This window comes from Nelusetta ayraudi, unplaced genomic scaffold, assembly GCF_046127955.1.
Source record: "Nelusetta ayraudi isolate G7.1 ecotype Tasmania unplaced genomic scaffold, CSIRO-AGI_Nayr_v1 ptg000168l, whole genome shotgun sequence".
Lineage (NCBI taxonomy): Eukaryota > Metazoa > Chordata > Actinopteri > Tetraodontiformes > Monacanthidae > Nelusetta > Nelusetta ayraudi.
Window position 1 is genome coordinate 2967986 of NW_027466218.1, and position 21182 is coordinate 2989167.

Below are 21182 nucleotides of genomic sequence, written 5' to 3' on the forward strand. Positions count from 1 at the left end.
AAAAAGTGATTTATGACAAGCGTCCCAGACATGTATCACCGCCACCCTACTTCAGGCTTCAGAAACTTTTTCAAACTGAGATATGCTGAAGATCTTTGTCCCCAGACTGCGACACGAGTGCACAGTTCACCTTCCTCTCATCTATCACAGGATGAGTGCAACCCCACCGGCTCCCTTTTTATTCACACACCAAAAAAAAAAAAAAGAGCAAAAAACGGAGCGCGATCGCAGACGCAGTCCTGGCACACGGCCAGCGTCGAAACAGAGACGCTGAGAGGAGATTCATCCGCGGCGACGTGTTAAACCAGAGAGTCTCCTAAAGCCCTGCTGCTCTGACAGAATAGGGAACAATAATTCCCAGAAAGTGCTGAGGCAATTTCCCTTTCATCTAAGCAGAGATAAAGAAATACATATTCATTAGTCGCTTAACCTCCTTTTCATTTTTTTTTTTTTGTTTAAATTCACAAGGTGATCGTTTCCTAAATGAAGAGTGTTGCTGTTCACGTTTAACCTGTGCTACTGTCTCTCCAAGTCCTGCAGTGGTTGGGGAACTGGCCCAGAAGATGCTGGGGTACAGCCTGACCACCAAGCAGACGCCCCAAGAAGGAGTGAAAGTAAAAACGGTAAGGTACTGAACCAAGCTGAGAAAAAAAAAAATCTACATCTGGATTTTTCTTCCTTTTGGTCAAATGTAAACCAGAATATCTTGAAATATCTGACGGCAAAACCACCCTGAGAAGAAGATTCATAAAACATGGCTTTCATTTTTTTTCTCTTCCTTTTTGGGCCCTTTGTACCCACATGATTTTATTTTAGCCAAGTGGTTTGTTGCCGCCACCACAGGGGAGTAGTAGAAAAATGGTTGGTTTTAATTTTTTGCACACGGCTCGTCGTGTTAATCTTCATGCAGAGTCAATACATGAACATAAAATCTGTAAATTTGCAGCATCGATTCACGCAACTTTTCATGTTGCTGCGGGTTTATGCCGGCCGGTGTTAAAGCTCACCCGCTAAATTAGGGTCTGCTTTTAAATTCTGCGCTGAACTGCTTTTACCATTTCACCATTTGCCACTAACGCAGAGCAATATATTTTTCCCCTGCTGGTGAGCAGCGTGCGGTCCCTGCGTAAAAACTGACATTTTCCAGGTGATGACGCCTTCTTACTCTGTAGCCTGTGTTTGCATAGCCGGCTTTACCCAATCTATCAGTCCCCGCTGTTCCCTCCTGGAGTCACTGTACGCGACACTCAGGTCCTGATGGGTGACATTTCTAATTTTATGTCACAAATAAACACAACTGAACCACAACCTGGTTCTTCCTCCGAAATGTAAGTCAGACATTGGCTGTCCATTTTGCCGATGAGGCCTTCACCCTCATCACGCATCAGGAAAGTCAGTGCAAAATAGGGAGCTTAGTGTTTTGATAGACTTTCTGTCACGTTCTTACTGGAGAGATAATTACAGATAATCAAGGCTGCGTACGTTAAAGACGTGCAGAGAAGGAACGAGACTGACACCTCAGGGAAAGAACATGTTGGATTTTGAAACAGTGGTCGGTATGTACGTTCAGATGGAGACGTTTGAACAGGGGGGGTTTCTGCCGTCTCTGCTAATAGGCGGGGTTGGGAAGGCTATCCGTCTTCATTTGGCGGGCAAAGGGCTGAAAACGGATCCTAATATCTCCGTTTTCCAACAGACTCTTCACTCAGAATCACTGCAGCCCATTAACCACGTCAGAACTGCTGGGTTTAAATTATTTCAGACCTCTTTTTTTCCCTCTCCCCCTTTTTGCTTCGCCAGTGGAGCACCCTGCTTTTATTTGCACCCCCCCATCTGAACTCTGAAGAGCACGGTCCAATCTATACGCCTAGCCTTTCCAGTATGCATGCGGCGCGTAGGAATTCCTCCTAGAGCCATGCTTCACAGTGTGCCACCCAATGTACCCTGCTTATTTGCCTGTGTAATTGTGTTCAGCAGCGTGGAATATTGGCTAACGTATAAGGATTGCCAAAAGCAAGGGAAAAATGTCTAGAAAATCAAATGTCAGTCTGCGTTACGTGCTGCCGTCGGGACAACTTTATGTGAGTTACAAAGCCCGCCCCGCCTCTCTCTCTCTGCCTCCGCCGTGCCGCGGCCAGGTGATGGTGGCCGAGGCCCTGGACATCAGCCGGGAGACCTACTTCGCCATCCTGATGGATCGCTCCTGCAACGGCCCCGTCATGGTTGGAAGCCCGCAGGGAGGGATGGACATCGAGGAAGTGGCTGCCACCAACCCCGAGCTCATCTTCAAGGTACGTCGAACCCGTAGGCAGAGCCTCATGCTGAAGACACTAATCAGACATGAAGCAGCCGTTTACTTGTTTGATTCTGGTATGATGTGTTCCTCCGTGGCCACTGAGCACTTTGAAATCAATAAATCGCAAATGTCTACACCAAGCGTTTGCGTTGTGTGTAGGACCTGACAGGTTTCAGTTCCTACACTTTATTTTCCCCTATGGGGAAAATTCTTTGCATTGTGCACGAGGATTATACATATAGATCAAACCAGACACATTAAACTATACGGGTACAAAAGAAGAAAGAAACAACCTAAGAAGACAGTCAACGAGTGCGTCTACACAGTCTGGTGTCATGAGGAGCAGTACAGCACGGGACAGGAAGTGACCACAGAAACTATTTATTTTAAAAATATGATTTAAGAAAAACAAGCCAGAACAGCTGATCACATTTCATTCCAGCGCCAGCAAGAGTTGCAGTACGTACCACTTGCAAGTGATCAGAAGCTAGTGATGCCACGTTAGTCGCATCGTTTAAGTATTGAATAGAAACAGTTATGCAGATCAACAGTATGTGATGTGAGTTCACTACCTGTAAGGATAATACACAACCAGCTAAATTCGGATGCAGACGAGATGCTGACAGGGGCTAAAATGCATTCCTGTCTTTTGTTGTCCTCCTCACATTTTGCTTTGATAAATCCATAAATCTTACAGATCATATTCAATATAAATCCCACATCGCTGCTGTTGCTCTTGTGTGCTGTGAGTTTTCAAACCTCTAGTCTTGCTGCAGAAGTCTCCCTTTCCTCCCTCGCTGCAGAGCCATGATGATATTGATTCAATCACTTAAGGCAGCTCAGCTCATCACCGGATTAATTGATGCGGAAACACTTCCACACCCATATTAAGACATTTTTGAGGAATCTCGACTCTTTGAGGATCGTGTTGCTGAAGCGCCCGACTTAACAAAATGAAAAATTCCATAATGTGAAAAGTGATTGGATTAGGTGGGTGGGTGATTGGTCCTCTGAGGTGTGTGTTTTCTTTTGCGCGACTTGAGACTGACTCCTCTCCCCTCCCACATCCTTGCTCTGTGATTCTTCTCTGTAATTGACAGAAAGTGTCATGTAAATGAGGCCAGGACTGGATTACCCAGCGGGTCTTCCAGATGGAACCCTGCGATCATGTTTTTCCTCTAACTCGATCAAACTCATCGTCCCTGTGCCGACTCATTGCGCTGTGGCAGCTGAATGCATGCGGCGACACGGCGCCGGCGAACGTGAACAATCGGGCAACAAACAGGCGGCCGTCTGCGGTTCTTTTCCCCCCGCCCTGCTTCTGGTCACATTTTACACAATGTCGTTGTAACATTTGCTGTCTTGGCATTGCAGAGAAAGCTGAGTACAGCTGCAGACTCGGATTCATTCGGCACGTGCAATAACGAAGCCGTGTACATCTCTCGCTTCCAATTGTCAGTTTAATTTGCCGTCACTTGCCGTGTCCACAGTGTTACTCCAGAGTTTTATCCTTGTGCCTGCACGGTGGGATAGTTCTGCTCTTGTTTTCCCTCTCACTCCAGTGCATTTGTTGTTTTAATCATGTTCATCTTTTGCCACAAATAGTTTCAGAGAATCATAGTAAAGTGAGTACCATGACTTAGGGGTAAAGTCATCGGCTGGGAGGTTGTGGGTTCCATCCCCGCCAAACAAGGACCCTAAACAACGCTGCCGTTGACCCTGGAAAGTTGTGTTAGACTATAAGTGGCATGGAAAACTCATAAGTGTATTTGAAAGTCTAACATTTTGAAAGTCTCCCCTTTCTGCGACACAACCACCCCCCGCGTGCTCCCCCACCACAACTTTATTATGGCTTTTGCCAGATTGCAGTGATTGCCGTCGTAATTGCCGTCCTTCTTGGGCTCCCTGGGCCTTTTCTTGCAACTCACTCCGTTTTCCTTCCCTCTGTTTGTCTCCACCCCGCCGCTGGATCTCGCAGGAAGTAATCGACATATTCGAAGGCATGCGCGACGACCAGGCGCTCCGCATGGCAGCTAATTTGGGTTTCAAAGGGCCTCTGCAGAGACAGGTAATGTATGCACCTGGGGCTTCAAACTGGATGCGGAGAAGAGGCAGCGGGGATCTGAGGGGCCACAAACACACACTCACTGTCGCAGCCGCAGAGTTTCCACCGAGGCGGGTTTTTGAAGTGTCATTGCTCGAGACTGCACCACCGAGTCGGTTTTTGTTTTTTTCTCTCTTTGTCACACAATGGGACGTGCCAGCATGTCAGAGCTGTCGCTATTAATAGTAACAACATTTGATGGATCTTAAATCTCAAGGGAGGAAAAGTCTCCTCCAAGCATGCACAATCATTTCACACAAGTCCAAATTCTGTACTTATGTTAGTTTAGACTGTGCTGAGGTGCCCGCCCTTGTTTTCGACTGCTAGAAGGGTTCAAGGATGTTTTCTAATGCACACATGCACAGTTTTAACGCAGAGAGACTCACACTTATGTGAAAAGAAACTTCAACAACTGTTAAGATGGTGAAACGCCGACCTGCGTTTGATGGCTGCGGCTGCTCTGAGCTCAACCACCAGGTGATTCCTGTTCCTCTGTGGGCCTTGCAGGCTGCAGACCAGATTAAGAGGCTCTATGATCTGTTCCTGAAAGTCGACGCCACTCAAGTCGAAGTCAATCCGCTTGGAGAGACTCCCGAAGGACAAGGTACTTTGTGTGTTTTTGTGTGTGTGTGTGTGTGTATGTGTGTTGAATTCACTTGATAATAACTTTGATGAAGCTTTGCCCGTTTGATCACATGCATCTGGATTAAATTACCTTGCAAGGCAGCCTCATAGTCAGATTTCAGCTTTTATAATAGGCTTGAAATAGAAAATAGAAATTGCCACCATTAGACTGAAGTTGAATCAGGACTTGTCATGATTGGTATAAAAAAAAAAAACTGGGAGTCATGGCACCACCTGTTTCAGTTCAGTACTGGAAGGCATCGTCACCTTGTCTTTCTGAAAAACTAAAACCATTTATGTTGTGTGACATTAAAACAAAGCCAAAATTGCCCTGTTCATTGTGTCAAAAATAATTTCCCTTTTATTTAAAGTTGCGTTAGTGTTTCATCTCGTCACTAAAGCTGAGCTTTTTTCTGCTGTACTCAAGAGCAGCAGGGAAACTCTCTTATCTCAAACTCCATCCGCTCTTTTGTCGCCTGTTCTTCCTTGTGTACACCTTTGTATTTCCTTATAATGTTCTTGTTTTCGCACCCTTGGAACATTCTTTGTAGTCAAAATCACAAAGACAGATGCAGTAATGGATAAATCATGAAACAGAATGCTTTATCAACTCTTTTTTATATATATATATATATTTTTTTTTTCCCCCTGACTGCACCACTTAAATTTGTTTGGCTGCAGCAGAGTTGGACGGTGTTTAGCAACTGTGGAGGGACTTCCTGTTCAACGACAAGATGTGCGGAGTCAAATCCTGTCGACCTGTAAATGGGTCTTTCTGCCTCTGGGACAGTTACTTGTACCCAGTGCAGTTAAATAACACTCACATCAGCGTTGGGACTTCTGCTTGATGCAGTGTCACTCCATAAGGTTACCGCTGCGCCCTTGTTTCCTGTTCAACTTTAAAGAACTCATATTATATCAACTTGTTACTTTTCATCTGGCGCAATCTGCACAAATAATTGCACCTTCTGTTTGTCCTGGTGCTTGAACTGATGCTCAATTGAACCTTTAACATGTTTGTAAGGAGACAAGAAAAACCTAAACAAAGTGGTCTCAGACTGCGGAGCCAAAACCCTGCTGGTGTTTTGCTCACTAACTTTTTAAGAGGGGCAAGTGCCTTTTGTGACTTCACAAAGGGCTGTTTGCAAAACAAGGGACATTAAAGCTCATCTTAGTACAGTTTATACAGATATATTCCGTTTTTACCATAAATGGAAAACCTTAAATTTGCAGAGATTTATTCTTGTTGGCCTTTTAAATCTTTAAATTTTATTCAAGCACCCTTCTGTTGTCACCAAAACAGCTGTGAGTCGTTCTGTCGAGACATATTACAGGTCTCTGCTAATGCTCTGTGGCTTTGATGTTATTTTGTCTGAACAAAAAAAAAAAAACGAGACTCTTGTTCCAAGTATGCTTTATCAAAGATTGACAAGAGACCCGTGTTGTTCTATGATGTTTTATGAATATTAATATAATCATGCTTTCCTGGCAGTAGATTTTTTTTAGGAGGCGGTACAAGCTTCCCTCTCCCACCAGTAGGAGGAAAGAGGTTAACACCGAAATTAAAGAGGTCTGTGATAGTTGAAAGACTGAGATTCAGCTCACGCTTTGTCGGTATGATTCAGAGAGCAGATAATGATGTTGGTTTCTGGAACTAAAACGAATCCCATTTGGCCTCGGGACTCCTGGCAATTCAGCTCCCTGGCGAAGGTCTGAGGACGAGCAGAGATGGACTGATGAATGTGACCGAAAAATTGTCGTGCCGGTTCCCAGAAATACCAGAGATCCAACTGTATGTCTTATCAAAGCTGAGAAGCGTGTGTGTACATCTAAGCAGGTGCTTTTTAAGCAAACATGCAGCAGGTAGAAGTTTCACATATCAGAACAAAATGTAACAAAAAAGTCATAAACTAACACAGGAAGTGCAGATTCCGGGCAGCAGCAGAATTAGAAAAGCGAGCGCGTTGCAGGTGATGATTTATTTGTGTCAGGCTGCCACAAATAAATGAATGAGCGGGAATATTCATAAGACTGACACATTATTATGTTGCGGCAGTCGCAGCACCGGCAGCCTGACAGTGTTTTGAGTCAAGTGAAACTAATGAGGTCGACTTCATTACGTTTGGACGTTTTAACTTGACTCTTTGTTTCGTTGCTTTCAGTCTAAATGCTAAGACGAGCTAACAAACCAACGGTGCCAAATGTGCGTGATTTACTGCACGTCCATTAATTCACATTTTAGTTCAGAAAACCTCCATATGCTGGTTTCTCTGAAAACCAATGAGAAGTCACAGCTGACGCTTGTCCTCTTTTTTCTAAATGTATCAAAAGCAACAGAGGTCATCTTCATTATTGCTGTCCGATGAGATGGAGAGAGGGACGGATACCAATTCTGTTTCTTTTTACCTCATCCTCAATCAAGTAATGATTACACACACACACGTAACAGAACCAATATCTGGGAAAAGAATGTTGAACAGCTCCTTTAAAGCGGAGCCACTCGGGAAGTGTCGCGTTGCTCCCATGCTGTTTTTCTCCAGGTAGCTTTACTTTGAAACGCGTCGCCTTTGAAGTGTCGCAACGAAATGTCCACTCACTAAAACGCTTTATCCCTCCGAGGCAGCGTCTCCAATCCCATCGCCTTCATGGAGCCGGCCGCTGAAATAATTAAGACTAGTGTGCCTGTGGGACACGCCGCTCGCTTCATTAACTCCCCGCTTTTAGAAACGACGCTAAGTTCTCTTTTAATGTGCAAACTCCTCCGTCGCACCTCTTTATCGCAGTTCGCCGTGCTTGTCTGCCTGACGCCTGTGCTCTTCCCCACTCCGCTCCCAACAGTGGTTTGCTTTGACGCCAAAATCAATTTCGACGACAACGCCGAGTTCCGTCAGAAAACAGTGTTCGCCATGGACGACATGAGCGAGAGCGACCCCCTGGAGACCGAGGCGGCTAAGTGGGACCTGAAGTACATCGGCCTCGACGGAAACATCGCCTGCTTTGGTACAAAGACAAATTCAAAGAGATTTTTTGTGTTGTTTTTGTTTCTTTGTTTACCTCACATACTTAAAGACAAGTATTTATGGATCCCGGTGTTAAGAGAGCATAACCTCGGAAGTCACGCATGTCATGACCTCCTGCCTTTAGTTACACATCAAGTGGGAAACATCGTTGACCCCAACTGAGAGGTGCTTAGCCCAAGGATCAAGTCATGCTTTGATCTGTTATCAGATTGGTTTTATTACTTGAGACTGATTGGTTTGTAAAGACGAAGCATTGTTTGTGTATGAGAGGGCTACCCTACAGATTTTATATGTGTGAAGAGGCTGGAGCTGCGACTTTGGAGATGCTCATGTTGGCTTTGAGAGCTCACTCAGGTGGCCCCGGTGCCTTACAGACTCCACACATTTCCTTTGCTTTAAATGTATTCCTTTGCAATCAAGTCAACGGAGATTCCATCAACATGTACACATCTTCGCTGCATACGAAACCACGCTTGACGAAAAGGGAAGACGGCCCGGACTTTTTCTCCATGCACTCCACATTACATGCAGCTTGCTGAGGACTCCGGGAGGAGTGCCGCCGTAACCAATGTGTTCTAATTAGCCATAATCCGCATAGAAACTCTCCAGTGAGCCAGATTGTTAGCGCTCTCATTAAAGGGCCCCCATCTCTTGTCGTAAATCAAAGCTTTTACAGTGTGCAAGCGGCCCTAACAGGTGCTCGCACATCTTACCCAGTAGCCTCGTAAAATACATTAGATGTCTGTCGCCGGCGGACCCTCCACTCCTCCCCTCCCCCCCTTGCTGATAAGACGCAGACAACAAAAACACGACCCTATGGAGCGTCCTCGACCCGCCAGCCTCTCTCTTAAAGTAGCAGCGGCCCTTAAATGCCCTGCTGCTTCCTGTGAGAGGCAGCTGTTAAGAAAAAAAGAAAGAAAGACTTTCCCTTTTTTTTTTATTAAGTTCTGAGCAGGGGAGCTTGCCAGAGCTCGTGCACAGTTTGGCCAAACCAAATGGGGCGAGACATTTTTGTGTTCTCGGTTCAGCAGGGTTCCCACGAAACCTCAAAGTTAACTAAACAGTGACACAGGCTGGCAAAGGAGTGGGGAGAGAAACTGCTCCACCACCCATTTAATCAAAGAGAATGTTTCAGTTAGGTCATTTTTTTGTGTGTGTATGTTCTGTTTTATGCCACTTAAAGCATCGAACGTCTCTGATTAGAGGATTTCCAGCCAGGCTCTTTGAGCCCGACATTCTTTTTAGGCAGTTGCTCCTCTTTGGCTGATAATGCACCGCTTGAATTCCTTTGTGGGAGTTCCTTTCATTCCATCTCCACTCTCCTTTAGTGGCTGCAGTGTTATTTTTTTTTTTTTTTTAGCTTTATTTCACAACAACAACAAAAAATGATGAGGTTGCCACGCTTTGATCAGAGGAATTTTTTTCCCCCGACTAGGTCGATAAAGTCACCGTAACCTCACGCCTGTCCCATTTTGATCCGTTCTCTCAAACCGAATGTGTAGGATCAATTCCGCTGTCTGAAATGTTGTTCCCAAACATCTTCAGTGTTCAAGTGCTGATGCCAGCCATGAACTCCAGCGTTGCCCGAACTCCGAACGAACTCTGATGAAAGAAACTCATCATCGCGTCCTAGTGAAAGGAATCCTGGAGACATGAAGACATGCTCCTCTGAAGACAAAGACCTGATGGTCTCTAATATCTTATAATTCAGTCTAATGGACCACAGATGTTCCTTGTTGTCTGTTTGTTCTTCCGATTAATCAGCTCAGAGGTGGATCTCTTCCTGTTTTGGCGCCGTCATCATGTTAATGTCCTCTCCTCCCAGTGAACGGAGCCGGTTTGGCCATGGCCACGTGCGACATCATCGACCTGCACGGAGGGAAGCCGGCCAACTTCCTGGACCTCGGCGGAGGCGTCAAAGAGCGGCAGGTGTACGAGGCCTTCAAGCTGCTCACCGCTGACCCCAAAGTAAGTGCAGCAACCGAATCCTTGAGCCAAGCAATTTGAGTCTCTACCGACGCGACAGACATGCGTGTCTGTCTGGCAGCGGCGGGCGGGACATCCAGTGCAACCCATCCACCTCGTGCACGCTTTGTCACCATGGCAACGAGGTTCGTTAGAATACAGACCTTTTACCTAATGTGACCGCATTCAACTCGGAGAAAACGGGAGGCAACAACATGGCACCGCAGTCGTCTTTTCTTTTTCTTTTCACACACACAGCAAACTTCTGCACTTTGAGACTTAAATCACAAGTGCGCGCGCGCACATTTGGTCACAAATTTCCATCTTAAAACAAACGACTTGCAGAAGGAAGTCTTGCAGCTCGGGATGAGTGGCAGCTCGGGTTGCGATCTCGCTCCATGTTCGGAAAGCTAATAACTCCAAAGCAAACATCGTGAGCCTTGTATCGATGTGGCGCCGCCGAATGTGTGTTGACACTCATCACGCTGCTAATTCCCCCGCCGCCGGCGCTCCCACATCTTTTCTCTCTGAGCTCCGGTTCGCCGCCGTGTTTGCATTGCCGGCGAGGGTTACATGCGCTGCAGCGAAAAAGCCCCCCTCCCTTGTCTTAATTGCACATACTGTTTTCATCTTGACGGCAGGCACTTTCAAAAAAAAAAAAGCTTCTTCTTATATATCTTTCTTTTTAAAGAAGAAATGTCTCTATTTTTCACTGTTGACAACTTCTGCTCTTGCTCTCCAGTTCACATTAGTAATCTGTAATTTATGTAGAGGTTGCTTATACCTCGGGAGATCAAGTCAAACAGAGGGAGACAGCAAGAGACAACAGGGCCGCCCGCGCAAGTCCAAAGATAAAAGAAGAAATGAGTTGAGCAGGACTGTTATTGTGGAAGGTCTTATACATCAGTTGGTTAAGCCCAAGCATTTTGATTGGACAGGAAGGCATCCCACAGTGTTGTGGGTGCAGTAGAACAGTAGCTTTTCCTTCTTCCACGTTCATGTTCGGCTGCGGCATCACAGGTCTTCTCTCTAATGTTGAGTCTGAATCAGATTTTTCTTTTTTGCCTTTGTTTGCGTTTTTTTTCGACTGGGTCGATTCTTCAGCAAGCACAGTGGCTGCACCACAGGGAGTGTCAATAGCTGCGTTTCCATGACAGTTGTTCGCAAAATAAAAATATTTCTAAAATTTTGACAAAGTACAATTAAGATTGCGATAAGCCGTAATTCTCGTAAAATCACGCGGGACGAGAGATTTTCCAAGTTTAGGTTTTTCCATGACCAGTTTTCTATTGCGATATTTAGGTTCTGCGCAATTCTTGGGGGCCATGGAAACGCAGCTATTGACAGTAAAACATGAAGCAATTTTAATTCGTAGTGTTTCTTAGGCTTGATTTTATGAGCATTTTAATGCACTGGGCTCATGGTTCAAAGCAATACCCACATACACCAGTAGAGGGCCTTGCCCATTAATATGAGGCATCTTCATATGTTGCAGCAATTATTTATGTTTAACAAATTGACATACATATTCCCAAGACATCAGGTCTGGAAACCCTGTGGACTGAAGTCTAAAGCAGTCACAGTGATGTCGGGAGCTGTCCAGGGTGCTGAATTTACTAGCAGACACTCTACAGCGGTGAATGACAACGTTGCCTCTTTGCAGCGCAACATGATTTTTTAAAAAATGTTTCTGGAAGCATCGGGAGCCGTTCTGAACGAGCACTGCTTCATAATTCTATTACTGACACGGTCCAGCAATAAATATTAAACAAAATCTGCCTATCTGGAAATGTGCTGCATAAAAATCAGTGCTATAGGAGAAAAAAATCAAAGACGTGTCATTGTCTCCTGGCCTTGGTGCTGTCGATTAGCATTGATTCCTGGAACTCTGTATTAATGCCCGTCTAACCATATAAAATAATTAAAACATTCAATTGACAGGGCCTCCTTCTCCTCCTCTTCCTCCTCATCCTCCTCCTGTTCCCTCTCCTCCACACGCCTTGTGTTCCTCTATTTCTGTTTTAGACTGATGTACCAGATCAGGATTCCAGATGGGGGTTTTAAGCCCTGCTGTCTGTTGGTCCTGTTGCCATGTACGGCAGAACAGGACTGACATTAAACTGGCTCGGAAGCCCCATTAGCATTTCTACCAGGGAAGCTGCTCTGATCTGCCCTGGGAATATTAATCATTTCACAATAAGGAAGAGGGAGCTGCTCATTTGCATTTTTTGTGGGGTGTGGTGTGGAGGGGTCGGTTTCCCGCCTCTCTGCCTCTCTCTCAAATGGCACCACCTGACTGCCGTATCTTCAGACATCCAGACAGGAAGCAGCCTTTGGCTCTGCAAACATGACACGCCCCGATTTTGTGTCTTTTTAAGTAAAAGAGAGACACCTGTTCTTCGTCATTTGCATTAAAAATTCAAAAAGCCAACGCTAATGGCCTACTAATGACAAACCATTTTTATAAAGACCTGTTGCAGCGCCGGGGAAGAATCTCCAGAGAATTCTTCCGCATTGGTGTCACTTTTTTTTTAATCATTTAAGAGATGTTTGTGAACCGTCAGCGCTACCGCTTAAAATATGAGTTAGTAGCTCAAAGGTAAATCCGTTTCACGTTCTGCCGCATGGCTATGTGCATTTTTTTTCCATTCTACCCCGTGGGCAGAATATTGATTGAGCTGTTGCAGAACAAAATGCAAATGTGTTTCTGTTGGATGTCCATACAGTTTAGATATTAATAACCCTCTGTAGTGGCGCTGCACGTCGCTGCGAAAACAGCTTCTTTTTTTTTTGCCATTTCTGCGGTCTCTCCTGCTCTTTCCTCTCCCCTTATACTATCTAATCTCCCTCCCTCCCCCCCACCCTCCCACGCTCCCACACTCCCCTCCTCCCTCCGCCGTCCTTGCCTCCTTCCCCTTTCAGTCCCAGCTTTGATGTCTCGGGGCTCATTGTGCTGAGAGAAGAGTGGAAGCGATGGCAAATGTGCGGCCGCCACTGAATAGCCGAGACGACAGAGGCTCCCTTCTTCCTGTTTGCTCGCCACTTTAGTAACCCCCCCTCACAGTGTTCATTATCTTAAACATTATTATTCTGTGAAAGAACAGAGAGGAAGAAGCGCATGAAGTGGGCATACTCTGTGGGAGGGTTTCTGGAGGTGGGGGGGTGATATAACAGAAAGAAAAATCAAGATGAAATTATTCAGAAGAAAAAGAAGAAGAAGAAAGAAGAAAAAGCGGGAGTCAAGGCAGCGCGTGGCGCAGCTCAGCTGGTCGTATGAGACCATTCCGCTCTGTTTGAGTTTTCAGGCCGCGGCCTTTTAACGCAGATATATATTTATCTTTCACACCAAAATAAATAGCAGCACTTTCTTCATATCCACGTATAGAACAATTTGTGGACAGAATGACTGAATTTATTGAGGCTTCCCTTCGCCTCACCTATGGGCACTAAGCAGAAGCAGGCAGCAAACACCGACAGCCAAATAGCCTCCTTATTGCCTTGTGCCTGTGCGCTAAAGAAAAGTGGCAGATGGATGTTTTGTCCGACTCAAGGCTCAGGGCATTTTGCCGTATTTTTATTTTATTTTTTTATGGAACAGGATAAATTGAGTGACGTGTTTTTACAACATACTTTTGTTGCTGTCAGATATATGTGGAGGAGCCAGTATGTTGCTGATATTATAAAGATGATATTGATTTTGCCTAATTTCTTATGCAATTCTCGAACCGGTATAGAAAATCATAGTAACGAAATTTGCATCATATCCAAAACGTTTTGAATGACATTAGTCTGCTGGTCACATGAGTCGACTGACGCAATGAATCATCCTCTGGAAAACTCTTGTTTGCAGCTTCTCACAAAAACAAAAACTTTTCCATCTGGAACACTGTGTGAGACACATGTTTGGAAGGCGACTAAAACAAGGCAACCTCAGAGGGGTGGAGCCAACACCTGAATGCAGGAGCTCTCGCCGGTATGTGAGGTACGGCCGCTAGTCGAGTCCCAGAACTCGAAAGAAGCAAAGTGTGCCGTTCGCTGCTCACATGCATGTGCGTTGTTTTAACGCTCTCGTACATCCGCATCTCTCGGCGATCGGCTCGGTTGTGTACCTGAGGGCTTGTTTGCGCTGCCGCTCCACTTCACGTCGTTTGAGGCCAAGTGCACACATGTGCACGGTGCCAAGGCTCCACTTCTGGATTAAATCAGACACAGTTTTGGCACGCTGGCATTACTTCTACTGAGTTAATCCTCCTCTTGGCCGTCAACACAAACATGCGATTGGTGTGCTTTTGATGGCAGGACGGCACTTTTGTGAAACTCACCTGTGCGCCTGTGTGAATGTGTCACGCAAGCTGTCAACCTTCTGTCTTTGTGGGGTTATTGTGCATGCCCTCCAGTGGTGCCTCTGCCTATTTTAAACTCAAGCAGAACTACACATTACCTCTCTCTACATATATATATATATATATTTCTTCTCCTTCCAACTCAGTGTCTTTGCTTTCACTCACCTGCGCTCCAGTCCGCCCTCCATGGGGGGGACTCGTTACTACCTCTGCAGTCTGCTTCTGTTTTCCCGCCGTCTGTTTGCTGTGACTTAGCACCGCTCTCACGGAGACGCTCACCACTGACTTAACATTTCTAACGGCGCTCGGGTGGATCCTGCCAGTCGGGTTCGTTTCTCTCCTTTTTATTGCTGCACATCTCTGTCAGTCCGCTCTCTCGCCCCCTCTCGCCCTCCCTTCTTTTGTATCCCTCTTTTCTTCCTTGTAGCCTTTCATCTGGCTAAATCCTGTTAAAGTCAATGTGCGGAGCTCCCCCTCAGTTTCATACCCACCAGCTAAATCCTACAGGAGCCAAATGCAGCGGCTCTCTCATCCTCGCCGTGCCCGGGCCCCATATCTAATGTGCTCCGCGGTGCACACGGGAGGAGGATTCCATATTTTACAGGGCCTTGTCGTGGAGGTGCTGCAATGCATAAGTATGATGTATGTAGCTTAGTCATTTCGTCGCGTCGGGACGCAAAAACAGGCGGCAATGCATTCCGCCGCCGCCCTCCGGGGACCCTCTGCAACTTTTGAATCACGGGAGTCGGCTGCGACGTGAGTCACTCCGCAATTATGTCGGCGGCGGGTGCAACGAAATCACCTCCCTGAAAAGCGGCTAACCCCCCTGGGGTAGTGGGGGGGGGTAGGTACCTTACCTGTGTTATAAATGCCAATGCAGAGCCATCAAGCACAAGAGGGTATACGAGCTTCCACCCCCCCCAGTGATGGAGTTTGCTGCTGGCGCGCTGCATATTATACCGCTACTAAATAGGGGAGCTGCCGGGAACTGGGGGGGGGGGGGTTGTATTTAGTCCAGCGAGCACAGTGAGCCTGCCATGGTGAGGCTGGAGCTCCGAGAGCGTGAACATTGCTTTTACCAGCGGCGCAGCGCCGGGGTTGGAGTGCTTTAAGAGGCTCTCTGGGTGAAGTATATCTTCTCATGACTCGCACGCCATGTGGGTTCTTCTATTGGTTTGCCATTATAAAACAAAAGGTTGCACCTCAGCATGATGGGGTTGTGTTTTTTTTTTTTGTTGTTTTTTTCCCCTGAAGATTTGCTTACGCTGCATTGAATTCTCCTCCCTGTCACAGACATAGGGGGAGTTTTTTATTTATTTATTTATTTTTATCACAGACCCCTCCGTCGCGGTTCACTTATAACCGCCGTGGCGACCAGCAGGGCTTTGTTACAGGCGACCCCGAAGAGCACTGACCCTGTGTTGAAATACGTTCACTGTGTGCTAGATTTAATGGCCTGTGTCTGTGTGTAGACATTGGCATTACACAGTTGTGTGACTTTCATGTGCTCCTGCATTTTGTAATATGACTCGAGGCGGTGGGAAAACAGATTATTATTTTTTTTACGACTGTTTTTCCTGCTGTTTTTGCCCACAACAGCAAGTTGAGGTGAAGCTGGTTTCAGTAGGAGGTAAAAGCTATGAACAAACACTCCAGTTTATCAAGTCGGCAAAATATAAAATGCCACATTTGTGCAAATAGTACAAGAGCTAAAACACTTAATCCAATAATCGCCACAAATTAACAAAAAAAATATTTTTTTTTCTTAATTTCACTACTGCTAAACATTGGTTCCGCTGTTCAGATGCTTATTGTGATGCCTCCACAGATATTTTTGTATGTGTTTTTTTTTTTTACTTTATACTCTATACCTTTTGTATGAAACCAAAATGATATAAGCTGCTTCTGCAAAAGTTCTTTGTCCTTCTCAGGCATGGTTTTTCCATTTTTATAATTTCCAGCTATTTAAATAATCTTTGAAATCAAGATTAATCATTTGCAAAAACAATCAATGGTTGCAAGGTGTAAAACAAAATGAATATTTACATGATGGAGATGAGAGATTTTAGTCTTTTGACTTTTCAGAAACGTGTCGTCCCACAGTTCTTACAATGTTCATCCTCTATCTCGTTTGTCTTCGTTAAAGTTAATTTTGTGAAGGCCGGTGCTTATGGCTTGCTGATCTGGCCTCCTGGGATTTAAAGACTCTTCGGCCCACCGTCTCCCTGCGACGTGTCGGGGTTGGAGGGGCTCAGTGGGCTTCTACGGACTCGGCGGTTGTCTTCCTCTGCAGCGTCACAGGCCAACGCCATCATCCAGCCATCATGTGTGCCTTAATACTGCTGCATAAGTAATGATTTACCAATGTGGTCACCTTGGGTTGACATCCATTTGTCCTGTTTTGGTTCTGTCTTTTACGCACACACACGCATGCACAAGCGTGCACACGCGCACACACACACACAGAGTGAGGTCTCCTGGGTGTGTCTGATTGAGCTCTCTCCCGTCTGCCATTCCTCATCCGCAGGAAATCAATAGAGGATCTGCGATTGGAGCTCGGGCTAATTGAGCTCTGCTCTCTCTGTTTTCTTATTGCTGCCAAGAGCATTTTGTCATCGCAGCACCTGGTTCACACACGGCGGGACCAGAGGGAGCCGTCCAGCGATCAGATAGGGGCCCTTTCGGATGCCACGGGGAGGATGTCGGCGTGTGATTGAGCGACCTTGCGAAGCCGAACTCTCGGAGGAAGGCCAGGGCCGAGGCGGGCTTCATTTTGTCCTGGTGCGTGGCTGCTCTCGATGCGGCGACGGTGATGACGGGTTTTGGTTGTTGCAGTGGTGGTTTGCAGCGGCCAACGGATCTTTGGCTCTCTTAAGACTTTTCCCTCAACTCTTAAACTTTGTGTGTGAAGCAAATAACTCGATGCAACCGTTTACATTTAAGCAGGCAATGAAATAGTACAATGAAATAGTACATCCTAGGTCCCATTGTAACTCACTCTGGCTGCCTGCAAATGTGACTCTTCATATCTCAATGTTTTTATATTTCTTTCACCCTAACCAGTAACACCACATTAGCTGTATTTAGCTGAGTTTAGTTAAAACGGCTGCTTCCACGTGGACAAACACCAGGCATGAGGTGTCGTCATTAACCTGAAAATGTTGACATCACAAAGGGCTGATATCACGAACTCTGTTTCTGCCAGAGCAACGTCTAGTTTTCTTTTGACCGGCTGGAGACTCGTAACCGCAAGAAGTCAAGTCAAAAAAGTTTTGTGTAATATCAGAATCGCCGTTCTGAATCGCCGTCTTTTCCCGTCACTCGTCACGATCCTCTCCAGCATCGAGTGCGGCGCCATCAGTTTGCCGAGTCTCACTGTGTTTACACTTCACACATGGTCTCGACATATTTATGGGTCCGTAAAACCGGCGTAATGCCTGGTAATAAACGCGGGCGTGCCCCTCGCCAACCAGTATTATCCCGACAAACTGCTTTTTCACCCTCCGCTGTTCTAAATGAAGCCACCGTACATCCGCACCATCTGCTGCCGTCACTTCCCCCCTCATGGCCGCCAACAGCGGCGGCGGCAGCTCCCCCTCTGGTGGTGCCGATCGGGGGCCGGGCCACGTCGGGCGTTGGGAGACATTGCGGCAGAAGTCGGGGGGGCGACCGGACCGGCGGTTGAGAGGCGGGGGGGACTGTTAAACCTCCCTCATTTCATGCTCCCTTGGCTCTTATGTGCACACATGCTAGGGGATTATTGAAGGCCATTCAAACAGCCAGTTGATGAGATCATTCGCGCTTCCCCGGCCATGTATTGACACCACAAACACTGTGCCCTTTGCCGTCCTCCAAGACTAATAATGTCGGCGATATTTCTTTTTTTTTTTTAGCTTTTTTCCCCGTTAGTCAAGGTTAGGCCCCGCCTCAGTGAGACGCAGGTTAGCGTCGGTCCCAGCGGTGGGACGTTGGCAAGAATTCATTTAGCGGTTTAAAGAAGATCATGCTGCCGATCTTCATGTAACCCCCATGTACCAAATCCTTGATTTTTTTTCTCCTCCCTGGTTTTCACATCCTATACAGCAGTTTGAGTCGCATCATACGTCGGACTAGACCCTCGGATCAATACAGAGACATTAATCCCATGCTGGTGGCAGCCTGTCCTGCCAATAGACGTGATAGTTTGGTGTTTGCTGTTATAGAGTCACATAATATTTGAAAGTGAAGGGGGAAAATTCAGTGGGTCTGCGTGAGGGTCTCGTGGTGCTAAAACAGCAGCACGGATGTTTAAAAAGTACAGCCACACTTTAATTTAACCAAAACTCCTTCTAATGAGATTTCTGAAACGGGCTGGAAATAATGACACCCTTCCTCAGTCACTATTTATGCAGCGTGTCGGCTCCGCCACTGGCTGCTTCCAGCTCGGCCGCGGTCTCATAACAACTCGCATTAACCTTCTGATTTCAGTCAGATCAGCCGAGGCAGTTTCTCGCCCTGGAAATCCGTCCCCTTGTGTTTCTTCAAAGGTCAAAGGTCACGGCGGCATCTCCTTCCCACCAGCTTTCCCTTTTCCCTCCGCTTCCATAACACCCACGGCAAAACACATGTGAGAGCAGTAGTGGTGTTTCTTTAACCACTCCCACCCCAGTGGGCATATTATTTATTCATTTATTTATTCATTTTTCTTTTTCTTTTCACTCTGCTTTTCCCCAAGAAGGGAGATTAAAGAAGATGAACAGGTGGTGGTTGGTGGTGGTGTTGTTTCAAAGTTTCTCTTTGTTAGCTTCCTATTCACTTCCAAATGAACAGATCAAGATTTTTTTCTTTTTTGCCTCTTAAATCAAGGAACTTTTCTCTTCATAAGCTGATCACTTTGCAGTTGTATGATCCCATGAACAACAGGTTTCCTCCACATCACCCTAAAAAAAAAAAGACTACATCCCTGCACTTCTGGTCATTTTGTATGTTCTGTTTCCTGAGTCATTGTGTTAGAGGTATGCTGTGTGCTTTGTGTGGCGAGACATGCCGGCAGCGCAACACAGAGATTATTGTCTGCGTAATTGGCTTTTCTGGGCCTGATTTGATACGAGCCGCTCGTCTGATCCGCACGATTCTTTATTATCGAGCATAATGGAATGACATAGAGGCTCGCGTCAAACGTCTGCCTCGCGCCGTCTCCAGAGAAATCATATCTGTAATTTTTTTCTTCCCGGTGCCAAGTCGAGATACAAAGCAGTGCATCCCTGTTAGTATGGGGGACGGGGGGGGGGCGGAGAAAAGGAGGGGGGAAAGTGCACTGGTCAGGAGCAGACGTATTAGCGTGACGCGTCGCCTGCAAATTATACCGAAATTAGCTGAGCTGTCACAAAAATGGAATGTTTTTCCCTTTCATTTAAATTGCAGCCAGTGTGCGTGAATGTCAACAATCAGAAATGTGCCAGGATCTGCTCCGCTGGTGTTCAACCATTATGTGCCGCCTCCGGTTTCCCGTATCCGGCTTCTGTTTTGTCCCTGCAATCCTGACAATTGACAGCCGGGAGGGGGGAGGGGGGAGGTTGGTGGTATCAGATTTTACTTGTTCACTTCCCAGAATACAGTCCGAGCTGACGTGATGGAGTGGTGCCGCTGTGGCCCGTCCTCTTCTACATGCAGCAGAATGGTGCAGCAGCTCAGCCAACATCAGCTCCTGCCAGAGGGACACTGGTGCTGGTGCTGGTGGTGGGGGGGGGGGATTCACATCTTTATTAAATGACTGATTCGTTTGGAACAATAATGGCCAAAAGGGTTCAAATTAATTAATTATTTCATCCTTTAAAATTAATACGAGAAAAGAGTGGCGCTGTGTTTCTTTTGTAGATTTATTTTTATTTTGCCTCCAAGAGGTTTTAGTTTTTTTTCTACTATTAAAAGGGGGAAAAAGTCATTAATTGACAAAAACTGACACCCAAAAAAGGGAAGCATCTGATCTTGAAAACAATAAACGTTACAACAATAATCTTTGAAATCAAAGCTTCTGTCTGATGTAAAAGTAAAAGGCCTCATTTATTGGTTTTCTCCTCTCTGCTTTGAAATTGAACCTGCAGCGTCTTTATCGTCTGCAGCAACTCACCCTGGGTGCCTTGTCCCTCCTCCGTTCCTCCGCATCCTCTTCCGTCCGCTTGTCTTTTTGTGTTTCATAGTTTTCCCACCAATTGCTGCGACTGTTAACAGCCCTCTTACATCCCGTGTTTTATTTTTCCTCTTCCCCCGTTTCCTGAAACTGCGTGCAGTCAAATGTGTCAATGGGGAGAATAAGAGATTGGACGAGATGCCTGAACAGAAGCGGAAGATAAGGACGAGGGGAGCGAAAGTGGGAAGGAGGTGATGTGGGGGTGGTAACTTGATGGAGAGAGCAGCAGGACAGGGATGTGGGGAGAGAGGGAGAGAGAGAGAGAGAGAGGAGGGAGCTCTCTGCCTCCTCTCTGGTGATTACATTGTCCATCAGGCCGCAGGACGGCCTGCATCAGCCCCCAGGATTGATGTTTGACAGAATAATTAGAAAACTGTCTCAGTCTGTAATCGCTGGAGCTCATCTCGCCCGAGACCACTTCCATCCCGGCTGGCCGAGCACACGCACACACGCAACCGCACGTGAACACACAGCGGGCCGGCGTCAGAAGCCATCTGTGGCTAACCTGCTGGACGGGACGCTGGCTTGGTAGAGCGGTGAGACAGTGCATGGGGGAGGGCAGGGAGGGAGGGAGCGATGGGGGCTGGTCCTGTTTATTCTGGAAGGGCTAAAAGTGTTTATCTGCAGAGGTGGGCGGAGTGGACGCCTGGCAGAGTTGCAC

At 46.4% G+C, this 21182-nt stretch overlaps 1 protein-coding gene across 1 annotated transcript in view; it reads left to right on the forward strand.

Moving 5' to 3' along the window:
* The window catches only part of suclg2 (succinate-CoA ligase GDP-forming subunit beta), a 74057-nt gene that overhangs the window by 32316 nt on the left and 20559 nt on the right, over positions 1-21182 (forward strand). The window contains exons 4-9 of the mRNA XM_076014229.1: positions 533-623; positions 2139-2291; positions 4275-4364; positions 4908-5004; positions 7863-8024; positions 9870-10012. Of these exons, the coding sequence (XP_075870344.1) occupies positions 533-623; positions 2139-2291; positions 4275-4364; positions 4908-5004; positions 7863-8024; positions 9870-10012 (736 nt within the window). The remainder of the gene's footprint in view (positions 1-532; positions 624-2138; positions 2292-4274; positions 4365-4907; positions 5005-7862; positions 8025-9869; positions 10013-21182) is intronic.